At 39.6% G+C, this 14,032-nt stretch overlaps 2 protein-coding genes across 8 annotated transcripts; both read right to left on the bottom strand.

The window, feature by feature from the left end:
- Positions 1-83: 83 nt before the first annotated feature.
- On the bottom strand, positions 84-3,380 carry lsm10 (LSM10, U7 small nuclear RNA associated). 4 transcript variants are annotated; one of them, XM_010873522.5, is made up of 3 exons: positions 3,322-3,380; positions 2,351-2,573; positions 84-2,253 (listed from the first exon to the last, which is right to left on the bottom strand). In XM_010873522.5, exons 2-3 carry the CDS (start codon positions 2,516-2,518, stop codon positions 2,053-2,055), a joined length of 369 nt encoding a protein of 122 aa, XP_010871824.1. In that variant the 5' UTR covers positions 2,519-2,573; positions 3,322-3,380; the 3' UTR covers positions 84-2,052. The 4 variants fall into 4 exon arrangements, with proteins under 4 accessions (XP_010871824.1, XP_019905821.1, XP_010871823.1 ...); XM_020050262.2 differs by having other exon boundaries at positions 2,948-3,368; XM_010873521.4 differs by having other exon boundaries at positions 3,140-3,368.
- A 98-nt stretch (positions 3,381-3,478) lies between these two features.
- Positions 3,479-8,935, bottom strand: oscp1a (organic solute carrier partner 1a). Of its 4 annotated transcripts, none has more exons than XM_010873523.4 (11): positions 8,227-8,935; positions 8,026-8,055; positions 6,858-7,012; positions 6,415-6,582; positions 6,133-6,213; positions 5,732-5,835; positions 5,271-5,399; positions 5,096-5,150; positions 4,757-4,905; positions 4,573-4,633; positions 3,479-4,112 (listed from the first exon to the last, which is right to left on the bottom strand). In XM_010873523.4, exons 1-11 carry the CDS (start codon positions 8,336-8,338, stop codon positions 3,981-3,983), a joined length of 1,176 nt encoding a protein of 391 aa, XP_010871825.1. In that variant the 5' UTR covers positions 8,339-8,935; the 3' UTR covers positions 3,479-3,980. The 4 variants fall into 4 exon arrangements, with proteins under 4 accessions (XP_010871825.1, XP_010871827.1, XP_010871826.1 ...); XM_010873525.4 differs by lacking the exon at positions 6,858-7,012 and having other exon boundaries at positions 8,227-8,254; positions 8,367-8,935; XM_010873524.4 differs by lacking the exon at positions 8,026-8,055.
- Between the last annotated feature and the right edge of the window lie 5,097 nt (positions 8,936-14,032).

Here is a 14,032-nt window from a genome sequence, read left to right as displayed (position 1 = left end):
GTGTAAATCACAGAAGTTAGTTCTGCGGTTATAGCGTTATTTAAACCATAGGCACATACACCAAATATTTGAGATCAGTGGGGTAGACAAACAGGGTTTATTGTTATTCCAAGCATCTTTAAAAACTGTTCAAATATTGTCTTTTAAATATCCCCGTAGAGAGCTATTCAGAGATAAACAGTGTTGATGTGGCAGTCTGTCTCATGGCTTTCAAAAGCTGTTATTATGTGGTTGTTGTCAACTGAGAGGTTTTTCAAGGTTGGTTTCAGAGAAAACATTTGTTTTTAAAAAAGACAACTCAAAACCAAAATCACACCCCAGGTCCTTGACTAAGAATAATAGAACTACATAGGGAAATTCCTGAGTTATTATTCCTTTTATACCACATTCGTGAGGGACACATTCACCCCAGCTGTACTGAACCAGCGTTTGTCTTTGTATTACACTGGACATGCTCGGACCATGTTCTTTCATAGCTGCCTCCACCCGTGTTGTGTCAGGCCTGTCCTCTTCTTGACACCGCTAAGGAATAACATACCCCTTCAGACATTCCTAAAATTCTCCCAAATTCACATATTCTCCTCTATCACCACTGGAACCTCTACAACAATCATTTCCAGGAGAAACACTAACTTTCTTTCTCTTGCTGCTCAGTCTGCTCAATGCCACTGGCCCTGAGATGGTAGATCCTTGTTCCATGGCCGCCAATCCACTAACCACAGTCAGGAAGGGAACAGAGGGCTTGCACAAGCAGGCTCTGTTTGTGAGATGGAGAGCGAAGCCATGGAAACCAGCCTGTTTGTTTTGCCCTCCACCACCAGACTATAAATCCTGGCTATTCCCCAATGGTGCCCTATTCCAATCAGTAGAGCCCCATAGGGTTCTAGTCAAAACCACTCCGCTACAGGGGATAGAGGACTATTTAGGATCCACAGAATATGAGTAATTTTCCCCGCCTGGCCTATGGAGCGGGCATGGAGATAGACCAATCCAGTTGTGAATTTACAAGCGGGTCACTTGGACTGAGTTGTTGTGGTCTATGCTAAGCAAAGGAGGCGGGCAATATACTGTGTCCCAAAAGGCACCCGATTCCCTTTATAGTGGACTACTCTATCCAAAGAACATGTTCATGACCAGTGCCCCCACACAACCACACCCTTGCTGTAGAGTACTGCATCAGAATACATTCCTTCAGTTTACAATTCTAGGTGAAAGCAAGGATTCTAAAGGTCAGGTACAACAGTTGACCTTTAGGTCAGAGGCAGGCAAATAGATTCCACCATGGGTTTCTCCCACAGCCCCCATGTTGCTGACACCAGCTGTAGACTTCAGCTGCAGCCTTTGAATTACAACATAATAATACAGATAAGCTTAAAATACAGGACATGCATGTCAATAAAACACACTGTGCTTATAAAGTATATCAAAAGGCTGGGTGTTTTGTAAAAGGCCTTTGTCACAACTGCTGATGTAAAAAGGACTTTATAAAATAAATTTGATTGATGGACTTGAAAAGCAATTTGGCCCAAGACAAAAACCACACAAACACATCTAACCAACAACAGGCTAATTATAACACACTGACAACTGACCAGACAGCACCAGGACCATACAGCATAGACTATTCAAAGAAAATAAAATCTAAAAAATAACGTGGTTTTCTACAAAGTATTTAAACAAGGCCTTAGAGAGATTGACAAAGCTGCGTATCACACTAAAAGGATTTATTTACAGTATTTAAGTAAGGTATTGACATTCTTAAACTTCAGTGGTTTCAGTAGCATGAGGCAGACTGGACAAGATGCAAGTTAATATTCAAAGAAACGTCAAGGTCAGTTATTTTTCTTTAAATACTCCATTTAAAGAAAAATAATACTCCATCCACCCTCCTTTAGGGTAGTTCAAAAGCAAAGGTATCCTGGTCAGTTGTATCCTTGGGGCCAATACAATGTCCACTCTCCAAGTTCATTTATTATCTTGTCTATTTCAGTTCCTTCTAACTCACCCCAGGCTCAACTGATAGCTAGAGGATAAGTCAGCCACCCTTCAAGCTCAGTTTTTTTTCTTCAGATACTCCTTCCTGCCTCCTTTCTCACTGGCAAAGTTGCGTACACGATGTATCCTGGCCAGCTGTGCTTCTATGGTTTTCATGATGTCCACGTGATCAGGGATGTGGACGTATCGCACGTTCCGGCCCGTGATAAACAGATCCGCCAGCTGACGGAGTCCGCCACGACGATCCCGGTACATAACCTGTGGTCAAGTCACCATTAGGGATCGTGTAAAATACGTGTATTTTGAATTGCTTTTAAATATATGCTTTCTCTACACAATTAATCAAGACAATCACCTCCTCCAGACGGACATTCATGAAGGCGTCTACGTTGACCACTCGTCCCCGCGCTGTGCTCTCATCCCTCAGGTCGACTGTGGTCACCTCCCCCTGCAGACCCTGGAGAAGGATTACCAGGCTGTTCTCTGCTATTGTGCGCTCACGGATGGAGTGGGTCACGTCCATTATTTATACTAAGGAGGGTACAGACACTGATAACTACGAAAGGACAGGAAACTTTCTGCGGATTGGAACAGATGGTCAGTGTCAGAGGACATTTTTAAATGGCACAAGTAGTAATCATCACTTATCAAAAGATGGCGACAGCCTAGTGGTTAGTGTGTTTGGCCAGTAAGCGAAGGGTTGTTGATTAGAATTCCAAGTCAACAAGGTGAAAACACTATGTTGTTGCACTTGAGAGCAAGGCACTTAACTCTCATCACTGCGGTAAACCGCTGTAAACAAAAACAAAAAAAGAAAGCCAATACAAGTTGGCTAAACAACCTTACAATGTCTATGTATCAACACATATTCTGTTTTTAAAGAGAAGGCCTTGTAAATTGTCAGTTTCGTCTATATTAGCATGCATTGGATTTGGTTTAACTAGCTACATACATTAAGTTACATGTACTGTAGGGGCCGGTTGGCCAGGACTAGGCTTAATCTGTCCACGAAACGGTCCTGATTTTTGGCGTAGGCGTACGTGTAGATTTTTTTTTAGTATTCTGCGGTTCGCAAAAAACAAAGGACATTATGCAAACTCAGAGAACCTCTGTAGCAAATTATGGATTTCAACAGATTACGTACTAAACAACTCACAGGGGTTACTGTAGTCTGGGTAGACTTTTGCTAGTGAACCGTCTCGCGTCGCAAATATCAACAAATAACATCCGCATTTTTCACGAACGTTACACAAAGCTTGCTAAAGCTTACAAAAATGTACGATTTTTTGTTGTTATTTTACTTCAATAAGAATAAACTAACTGTACTTAGGCAAGAACTTGACAACACACTCCGATAGTGAAAGCAAATCAAATTGCTGGAGCACTTTGATGACGTTTCATAGCGGGTTGGGTCAATCACCAGCAACTGAAATGTTGTTACGACTCCCCCTGCTGTGTACAAAAGGATCTCTTCATACTTACAAAGCAATTGTACGTTTATTTATTGAAAACCAATTGCTACATTCAATGATTGGTAGCATTCTTGTAACTATCTTATTCACACAATCTTTCTTTACAAATACATTCATAATATCACACTTGCGACGTGTCAGTGCTTACTAAGAAACAATTAAATGGTTAAATGTGTTTTCATGACAGAATCATCATCTTTACAAATATGAAATATATGTACAGCATAACAACTGTTATCTACATTTTAATTGGTTTTATTTATTTTTCAATCATACTTTTGGTTATGTAGTCTACCAGTCTACTGTAATAGTAGGATATAAATCAGATACCAGAATACCTCCAAATGAATAACAGTAGTACATGATCAAACCTGTTTTGACCAACAATCAATCAGAGGTATTGTATGTTGCAGGTATAAGCATCAAATGAAGAACATCTGTTGAAATGGGCATTAACCACAGGAAACAGAATTGTAGCTACAGCTCCACCCTGCCATCCAAATATCATGACAGTTAAACAAGTTCATCCATCATGGTCAACAGGTCCTCTCCCTTGTTGCTTGGTCCATCTGGTGGTTCTGGCTCTTCAACTTCCTTTGTAAACTCTCCAGCAATCCTAGCCAGTTCTTTATTCACCTGTGTGTCCTGAGAGTAATAGAAAATCTGTCATTTATCACTTAATGACAATAAACTAAACATTTAATTTAGTGGATAAAGTTCAGGGCATTCAAGGGCATGTAACATTAAAATTAGGCAAACAAAAAAATGAAGTACGGTACAAAGGACCATTAAAGTGCAATAATAAAATCAAGACAGAGTTTTAGGCCTCCTTGAAAAGCGGAATTTCTTTTCTAAAAATATAATGACTATGGTGATGACAGAGTGTGTGGGTGGATTCATTACACACAGGCTAAACAGAAATACATGCAAATGAAACATTGTTTCTTTTCACCCCCTTTTCTCCCCAATTCCGTTATGTCTAATTCTATCCAACAACTTTCATCAGCAACTCCGACAGTTTTGGGAGAGTTGAAGATTACAATGTGCTTTCCACACTCAATTAGCTCACGTGCTAAGTAAAGGAAATCACTGTAGACCACCAGACCTGTGTTGCTTGAATATTAATCACTTCGAATGATGGATCTCCACTCCTGCCTGATGCTACACTGGAGAAGACAAATATTATACCTTTACATACCAATTGTTTGCTCTAATCAAACCAAATTATTGATGATCAAGGTACTGCAAATGTTTATCAGTCCCTCTTAAAAAACAGAAGTCAAACCCACATGTCCTTCTCCTCTTGTTCTGTGCTGAAGAGGCTGACCCGGAAACCTATTTCAGAGTCATTGTTTTGGTTTAGAATTTCCATTCTACCCATCAATCGAGCCAGCAGGTTCAGTTCCTCTTTGGCTAGTGGATTGGGTTCGGAGTTTGTCTGTGGATAAATGAGAATTATAGCAGGAATGTATATCAACAAATTGTACCGTGTTTCGTTATATAATGTGGAACCAACTACTTCAAGTTGCGTTTGATAAGAGTCTGCTAAATGACTTAAATGTAAATGTGTTAGGGTTAGGGTTAGGGTTAGGGTCTAACCCTAACCCTAAGTGTGTTCAGACATCTACCTTTTGAGAATAGTTCTTGGATGTATGGGTTTCTTCTGGCGGGGTCGCACTGTACCTGTTGAATTCAAGACACACATTGGTTTTAAACCATACAGCCAATCCAGAAGTCTGACTTAATTCCAAGGCTTTTGGAGACATTAAAATGAATGAGCCTTCTGGATGGCTTCCTACTTACATATTTGTCCCAAATCGAATAACTCTGTCTCCAAACAGCTCGAAGGAGCCCACTCGGATGGAGCTGGTGTAATTGCCTTCTGTGGGAAACTCCAATCTCTTGATCTCCCTCCCACTCCTACTAAACACCCTGTGATGTAACCAATTAATTGGTTACATCATTTTCTTAGGAAGAAATAGGCCCAACTCTCGCTCGCAACAAAAAACCCGATATTTTATAATGCAACAATAATAAATGTAACAGTGAGCAACAGGATATTACAGACCAGCAAAACTATTCTAACTGGGGGATGCATTTCATGACAGACAATATCAGTCCCCTTTGCCTTTACAATGAATTGCTATATGACCTACTCTCAGCAGTCATGAAGGCAATGCCAGCCTGATAGCACTGATTTGCTAACTAGCAGTCAATTTTACATGTTAACACGTCCTCAGTTGTGATACTGCCAAGTAGATTACCTGATTAATCCTGGAACTTCTGTACCATGGGGCACAGGGCCCGTGGTCGAGAGGACAAAGCGTCCATTAGGATTCTGCACTTTATCTTTGAGGAAAAAGGACACCTGATAGACAGAGTTATTCATAAGTCCATTCATTTAGCTCAGTGGTGTTCAAAGTGTGCGGCAAACTGTTCTTTGCGGGGGGAAATGAAAATGTATCTTTTATAAAACTTTTTATACTTTATTTTAGAAGACAAAATTGTTTCCTTTCAAGTTCAATAATAGATGAAAATATACTAAATTGAAGTTTAGTGGTTGCTAAAATGTACAATGAAGAAGAATCACGGAAATTCTGTCCGAAAATATTGTCCCTGCTGAAGAAATACAACCAGGTTAGATTGCTTGACCACAACAACTTACCCTAACATGCATGTCTTGAAGGAATATGAGCAGTGTTTGTCGGAGGAGTTGAAGTTCCCCATCAGACAAGGGTGTGTACACCTTTAACAGGGAAAGTACAAAAAGCATACATCAGATTGTAGCAGATGTAGGCCATCGGTTTGGGGAAAGCATTCATGTCATCTGAAACAATGTGTCCCATTTGGCACTTCATCCCCTGCATTCTGTAGGTAGCCCAATAGGCCCTTTTCAGAAGCAATGCACTATAAAGTAAAATTGCATGCTAGTGCCGGGGGCCCATACCTCAATGATCTTCCGGTGCGTCTCATCCACTTGGTTGAGTACACTAGGGGTGTTTCTTACAAACTCCCGGATGGCATCTATGTGGTTGTATGAGATGAGCAGCAGGTCTCTTGGGCGTGGACAGAGCAAGAGTTGATATTTGAAAGCCATCACCATCAATTCATAGAGCTACACAGGAAACAGAAGAAAAACCAAAAGGTCAGCATGTTAAATGATTGAATGATTGAAATTCCTTTTTAAGCTTTATTTGTTTGAATTAGATGTATATTGTGCTAGAGAGAACAAAACACTGAAATGTGTAATCCTAGTGGCCAGTTTCACAAAGATTAAGCCTAGTCCTAGACTAAAAAATAAAAAAGGCTAAATCTGGGTCTGCAAGAATGCATAGGACATAGTTTGTGAAACGCTGGGATAAGGCCTCTAGTCTACAGTATATTGCATACTCTATCCATGCTGGCTTGGTTGAGCCTCATGATGGAGGCATGGGCTAGCCTGGTTAGCACTGTTCTCAAAGCTCTATGACTGTAGACGTCCTGGGGCTTGAGCAGTTCCTCCATAAAGGCCTTGTTGAACATGGTGGCAATGATGTCATTCATAACTATAGATATGATTGAACAGACAGAAACACAGTTTATTTATGAAAGACAGAAAACAAGTTAATTGTGTTTATGATGGCATTTCGAGTAACTGAGTGTCAGTGAGATTATGGAGGTAGGGAAAGGAATCTCAAATGTGACACAGCAATTGTTTATTACATTTCAATACATAGGCTATCCAACATCATTGTGATAATAAAAAAAAAGATATTGCTGAACTTAGAATGTATAATTTGCAGTGCTGTCACAAGACAGAGATGGGTAGAGGACTTAAGAGGGTATTCCACCACAAACAACAAATTCCTATGATTGACAATGCTAAGTAAAACATAATATGTTTGCAAGCAACATGAGAAAAAGCTGTAGAAAGTTACTGGAGCTTAAAACTGAAAACTCCCAATGTTCTCTCTGGACAGGCTAGGTTTCTCATGCTAAGGGATAGGTAGCAAGCTAGCTGGAAAATGTATGTAAAAACATTAACACTAAAGTCTACACCAACATGTGAAGTGGTAAATAGTTGTAAAACAGTGTCCTTATTTAGTGAATAATCTGATTATGGGTGTTAGGAAAACAATGTGAAGAGATCTACATACACAGCACAAATGTACTTTACCCACAAATAGTACACTGGCTCTTACCAAACTGATTGGGGTTTCATGATTACTGGGTGTGGTCTATCCCTTTAACTGGGAGAAAACACAGACCATCCCATTTGGCATCTGTCACTTTAATGTCAACAGGGGAATTTTTCCTGCCTTATTCTTTATGGTGCTGATAACTGATCACAACTTCAACCTGGTAATCAGGAAAGATAAGCTAATTGTTTATTCTGATATGTAGTACTTTAATATGGAGATCTCTTCAATGATACTTCCTGTGATGGAACAGCCGCAATAACGGTACCTAAACACAGTAGAGTCCTCTACCAACCTCTGAGTTAAATTTACTACTAGGATATAGTCCGCGACAGAAAAAACTACATAGGGACCGTTATGACTGGCCAGGATTAGTATACCTCTTTTCCTGTCATCTTCTGACCATATACCTGCAATAAAGTGATGTCGAGAGACAATACATTTTGTCAATAATGAAATACAAAGACAACGTGACTCGTGCCTGAGTACGTAACTAGGCTAAATAAGTGGGATTATTTACTGGCTAAAGTCATTGGGTTGGCAGCTAACTAGTTAGCAATTCAAGACTAGCAACAAATTACCTTTCTGTGTATTATCTTCAGCGGTCTTCTGAGCTCGAAGACGTTGGTCGAGAATATAAAGCATTTCGCCGCCCAAGTTAATAAAAACCAATGGAAGGGTCGTCATAGACATGTTGAAGAAGAGGATTCGCTATACTCACTTGCTGGGTTGATGTATCGTACTATTGTGGCTGCTAATATTGGAGTACATGCATAATCTCAAACGTTTTTCATCGTAAATGCCCACCAGCAAAGGGTCGTCTGTTTAATTTGTTACTGTTTCTTCAATCAAAAGTGGGCAAATCAGTACAGTGTTCGAGAGCCAGAAAGACCCGCAGCTGCCAGACCTACAAATCACCTTTCATAAAATATCCTACTCATCATTTGTCGATCAGTTCGTCAATAACAATGCATAGCGATTTTGAGTCTCTCGGACAATGCAGTTGAAACGGGTGCAAATTAGAGGCGGCTACTTGATTTGTTTAAAGTAATTTGGTACAACAGAACATAACTAATCAGACAAGTTGAACCAAAAGTACTTTAATAAGAGTTGAAACTGATCAACAAGTAATTTAGTCCCTTTCATGTGCTACTCGGAACAAACAAGGAAACTTAGTACTCATGCCGATACACCACCATGTAGTCCACAATCAATAGAAGCTCTAGCAAATTAATTGTATTCGCTGAGGAACTCAGGAAAGGCTTATCCCTAGTCATGTGGGTCGCGTCTTAGGTAATCGCTGGCCGCGTTAAACCAATTAAAGACAGAGCCCAAGTTTCGACTAGCATTTATAGGAAGGTTTCATTACAGTTTTTTTCATTATTGAATTACGGTGTTAAAAGCAGTCCCTTGACTTTGGCACCTTGTAAAAGAACATAAGACAAGAACTATAACAAATGTTTCGTTTCATTTAACTGATATTAAAGTAATTCATTTAGCTATAGCTAAATTGAATTCCAGTTAATTGAAGAAGTACATTAACATTTGAACAGCATTCTTTTTAATGGTTTTCAATTAGTAACATATTATATTAGAATTTGGTTAGAAAAAAATTGCGCTGTGTGGTTTTATGACACAAATATGTCGCATTGTTAACATTAGTAATAAGTACTTTAAGTAGTTATGCTATTGTGAGATGCTTCTTAAATAATGGAAAAATTTACCCAAAAATATTGAAATAAATAAAAATGTATAAAAACATTAAGTTATTTTTTTCAAAACTGCTATGCCCAAATGCTATTTTGAAATTCCCATACGCTAAAGATTTTATTGCTGATGGAAATTAAGACTTTAACACATGAGCATGTAATCTTTCCACTTGAATGAGTCCACTTAAAACCAATTCAATCTCAAGACATTTAGCAATGATCTGAAATGTTATATAACCTTAAAATCCAACATTGCAATGAATACTTTCTTTCATTTCAAGTGACGGTTGTGAAAAATGAAAACATTAACATTAATGAACGGCTCCCATTTATCATAAAAACAGAAATAGTATGGACACATTGACATATTTTCAGATGTGTTTTGTCCTAATGAGATACAGTATTAGGAACTGTATACGTTGGTTGTGAATGGAAGGGTGCATGACTTATGGCAGAAAAGGGACAGTGTAAAATGCAAATTCCTATTACTATCTTTTATGTATCACTGAGCAGAGTCGGATAACTCCTAAAGCAGTCATAGTTATCCAACAGAAAGTTGGATACTAGCTTCATTCGGAATACAACCATGGGTTTCATTCTGTGCCGTTGTCTTCTCTCTTTGTAAGTAAGAATTATCTGCTTGCATTAGACTTATTTGCCATACAGAATTTTAATTATTCAGAAATGTATATTTCATGGCCATTTAATACATGTAGAATGGTAATTAGGCATATTATTTTATTTATTTTCCTTTTCAGGATGTTCACAACTGCTTGTGGCTCAGGTACAGGTTTTTCTGATGACTCAAAGCTTAATGAAAACTCTTTTAAGGAAAAGTGGATGCAATCCATACCCGATGACAAACTCCTTTCCGCTGTTACTATCCCTGGAACCCATGAGAGCTTAACACTATATGGTGGACCACTTATACAATGTCAGGCTTGGACCTTGGAGAACCAGCTAAATGCAGGACTGCGGTACTTCAATATTCGTGTAGAGGCCAGTATATTCCACAACATACTTGATGTCATGGATGGACATATAAAACATATAAAGTTCCATGAGGTCTTGAACATTTTGTGGGAGTTCTTGGACAAACATTCAAGTGAGACTGTGCTTTTAAAAGTAACACTGCAAGGAATGAACATGAAGAAAGCTGGAAAATTGATCCAAAAAATGACTGAAAATTCTCAAGCTAAAGTTTGGACAAAGACACTTGTTCCCAAAATGCATGAAGCAAGAGGGAAGATCATCTTTGTGCAGAGTACTAATTTCAACTTTGGAACCCTTAACCATGATACTTTTTTTATTGGTGACAACACTTTCAAAGATCTTGAAGACAAAATACAAATAATTACAAAACATCTTACTGAAGCAAAAGAAAATTGTGCTCATGCTATTGTACTGACTGATTCTATAGCCACAGCAATATTTATAGGCCCTAAATCTGTGGCCAGATTAGTAAATGATCAACTGAATATGCTCATAGTTACACTAAAGACAGGCCCTGACAAGCCAGACTGCTTAGGAGTAATTAGTATGGATTTCCCCAGTCCAGACATCATCCAGAACATCATTGAGATCAATGGGGAAACACTCAGTGATTCATCTAAACAACCAGTAGAGCCTGGACCAGAAGAGCCTGCACCTGTAGAGCCTACACCAATAGACCCTGTATCTGAAGAGCCTGCACCAGTAGAGCTTGCAAAAGCAGAGCCTGCACCAGTAGGACCTGGACCAGAAGAGCCTGCATCTGTAGAGCCTGCACCAGTAGAGTCTGCACAAGCAGAGCCTGCACTAGTAGAACCTGGACCTGAAGAGCCTGCCATTGAAGAGCCTGCACAAGCAGTGCCTGCACCAGAAGAACTTGGACCAGAAGAGCCTGCATCTGTCAACCCTGCAACTGAAGAGCCTGCACCTGTAGAACCTGGACCAGAAGAGCCTGCATCTGTAGAGCCTGCAGAAGCAGAGCCTGCACCAGTAGAACCTGGACCAGAAGAGCCTGCATCTGTAGAGCCTGCAGAAGCAGAGCCTACACCAGTAGAACCTGGACCAGAAGAGGCTCGGTAGTGCCTGAATCTGAAGAGCCTGCACTAAAAGAGCCTGAACCAGCAGAACATGAAGAGCCCAAACCACTAGAGTCTCAAGTTGAACCAGAGCCCAAATTAAAGTTCTGAGCCATTATAACCTAGAAAGTAGAAGAACCAGAAACAAAACCAGCAGAGCCTGAACAGGCAAAACCTGAACCTGAAGAATCTGAATCAGCAGAGGCAAAATGAGTAGGAGCTCATGCACCAGCAGAACCCAAAGAGTCCAACTGAGCAGAGCCTTAAACAGGGAAAACCAGGGAACCAGCAAAGTCTGAACCCAGCAAAACCGGAAGCCCTTCAGAAACAAGGGGAACATCATGAAAATTCAAGAATATCTACATGCCATAAATTATCTGATAAGATTATAAAACATGATTATCAGTCAACCTGGTTCTTGTCCCATTAAAAATAATCACATCACCGAACAATATAAAAAATACATATATTTACAGTGGGGAGAACAAGTATTTGATAACCTGCAAAATCTGCAGTGTTTCCCACTTACAAAGCATGTAGAAGTCTGTAATTTCTATCATAGGTACTCTTCAACTGTGAGTGACAGAATCTAAAACAAAAGTCCAGGTAATCACATTGTATGATTTTTAAATAATTAATTTGTATTTTATTGCATGACATAAGTATTTGATACATCAGAAAAGCAGAACTTAATATTTGGTACAGAAACCTTTGTTTGCAATTACAGAGATCATACGTTTCCTGTAGTTCTTGACCAGGTTTGCACACACTGCAGCAGGGATTTTGGCCCACTCCTCCATACAGACTTTCTCCAGATCCTTCAGGTTTTGGGGCTGTCGCTGGGCAATACAGACTTTCAGCTCCCTCCAAAGATGTTCTATTGGGTTCAGGTCTGGAGACTGGCTAGGCCACTCCATTTTTAATTTGGAAAGCACCACTTGCACACTGTGTTAACATTTTTACAGAAAAAGTGTATACATTGTTTTGGGGAACTGTGCTTGGTTGTTTTTGAGGATGTTGTTTCTCATCAATGAAGAATTGTAATAAAAATGTAAAGGAACTTTAAGAAACTCGTCAGTAAAAAATTTATGTAAAGCTTTTCATTATAGAAGAACAATCCCATTGTGTAAAACATGCATTGACAAACATAAATCCCACAGTGACACCTACGGGTGAAAATGCAAGGTACCGCTATGTGTTTGCTATCTTATGCATGATTTCCTTTGAGACCTCCTCCAACACCCCCCACAATTCCTGTTAATTCTAGGATAGTTCCCAATACTTTTATGCAGGTAACCTTTTCCATTTTAACCCAGCTTCCTTATGACACAGCATCACATCAGATCATCCTCCTCCTATGTTGTTATATTCAAAGGATAAAACTTGTGTGAAATAAAAATGTAACAGCACTACATAGTAACTCTTCAAAATACAATTAAAATGTAAACACGGAACAAATGGTGGAAGTGGCAACCTCATGTAATCACCTTCATTCAGTAGAATCTTATGTGAGAGAGAAGGAGACCTTGTGTAATTGCTCTCCTTCTCTCTCACATACACACGTAAAATTACCACTGTCACATTTACAAACCTAAATTAGGAATCCAACCAAACACAGAACCAATGTGCCTACAAGGCCCTACGTGAATAGCAATGAGCTCAACACCACTGAAGGCAACAACGAAGCGGAAAGACAACTTTTTAGGGATACAGATCCAACCTTAATAGATAAGGATGGACACACTGACACTCGTCAACATCTATTTCAATCGATCCAGCACAAAAATATGACCAATGCATGGAACAGCACTACAAAGGCAGGATGATAAAATATTCTTTCACTCACCAAGGCTGAGGGCTCACTTGAAGAAAAAGGTGGCACGGTGGGCAAACTTTTCGATTACTTTGGGAATGAAGTCATGTAGCTGCTGAATCAGCTGGCTTTTGATGGACAACATGGCCAATGTTCCATGGTATTGCGAGTGAAAGATTTTACCCTCTTCAAGGTGGAAAAGTTTCTCTCTGACTCGGATGTCGTCATAGGTGTTGTTATGATAATTTTCAGCAGAGTGATGGTCTCAGCTGCAAATTACACTGGTAAGACGTAATTTTACACTGAGCAAAATTACACTCAGCAAAAGCCTCCTCTAGGTTCTTCTCATGGGTGGATCTTAACAGAGACAGGGCCGTCTTACCAGTGTGAAACTCATTGTGGCGGTACAGAGTGGTCAGCTCAGACTTCAAAATGTCCTTGTTTCCTAGAAGCCATAGTTTTACTGCACAGTCAAGCTCAGATTTAGGTAATGACAGGACAAATTGTGGGAAGAGCGAGCTGTCAACCAGCTTGGCAGCAATCGGGGTGGTCACTTTGTGAAAACATCTGCTCCTCCTGGGAGATGACTGTGTCGCATGCCTACTTCATCACCAGCGCTGTGTTGGTTATCCTGGCACAGAATACACAACATTTATTTAGAAGTTGACGTACATTTATAAAATACACTGAATAGTGAGCTAAGGAGATGAAGAGATATTAAAAACCCATAGAAGCATGCAGACGCAGATCCAAACCAAAGGTTAATGGAGGAGGTTTTAATTTATTTTCAACCAGAAGT

This window comes from Esox lucius, chromosome 10 (genome assembly GCF_011004845.1).
Source record: "Esox lucius isolate fEsoLuc1 chromosome 10, fEsoLuc1.pri, whole genome shotgun sequence".
Lineage (NCBI taxonomy): Eukaryota > Metazoa > Chordata > Actinopteri > Esociformes > Esocidae > Esox > Esox lucius.
The sequence above is the reverse complement of the archived record's forward strand: the minus strand, read 5'-3'. Positions and strand labels throughout refer to the sequence as shown.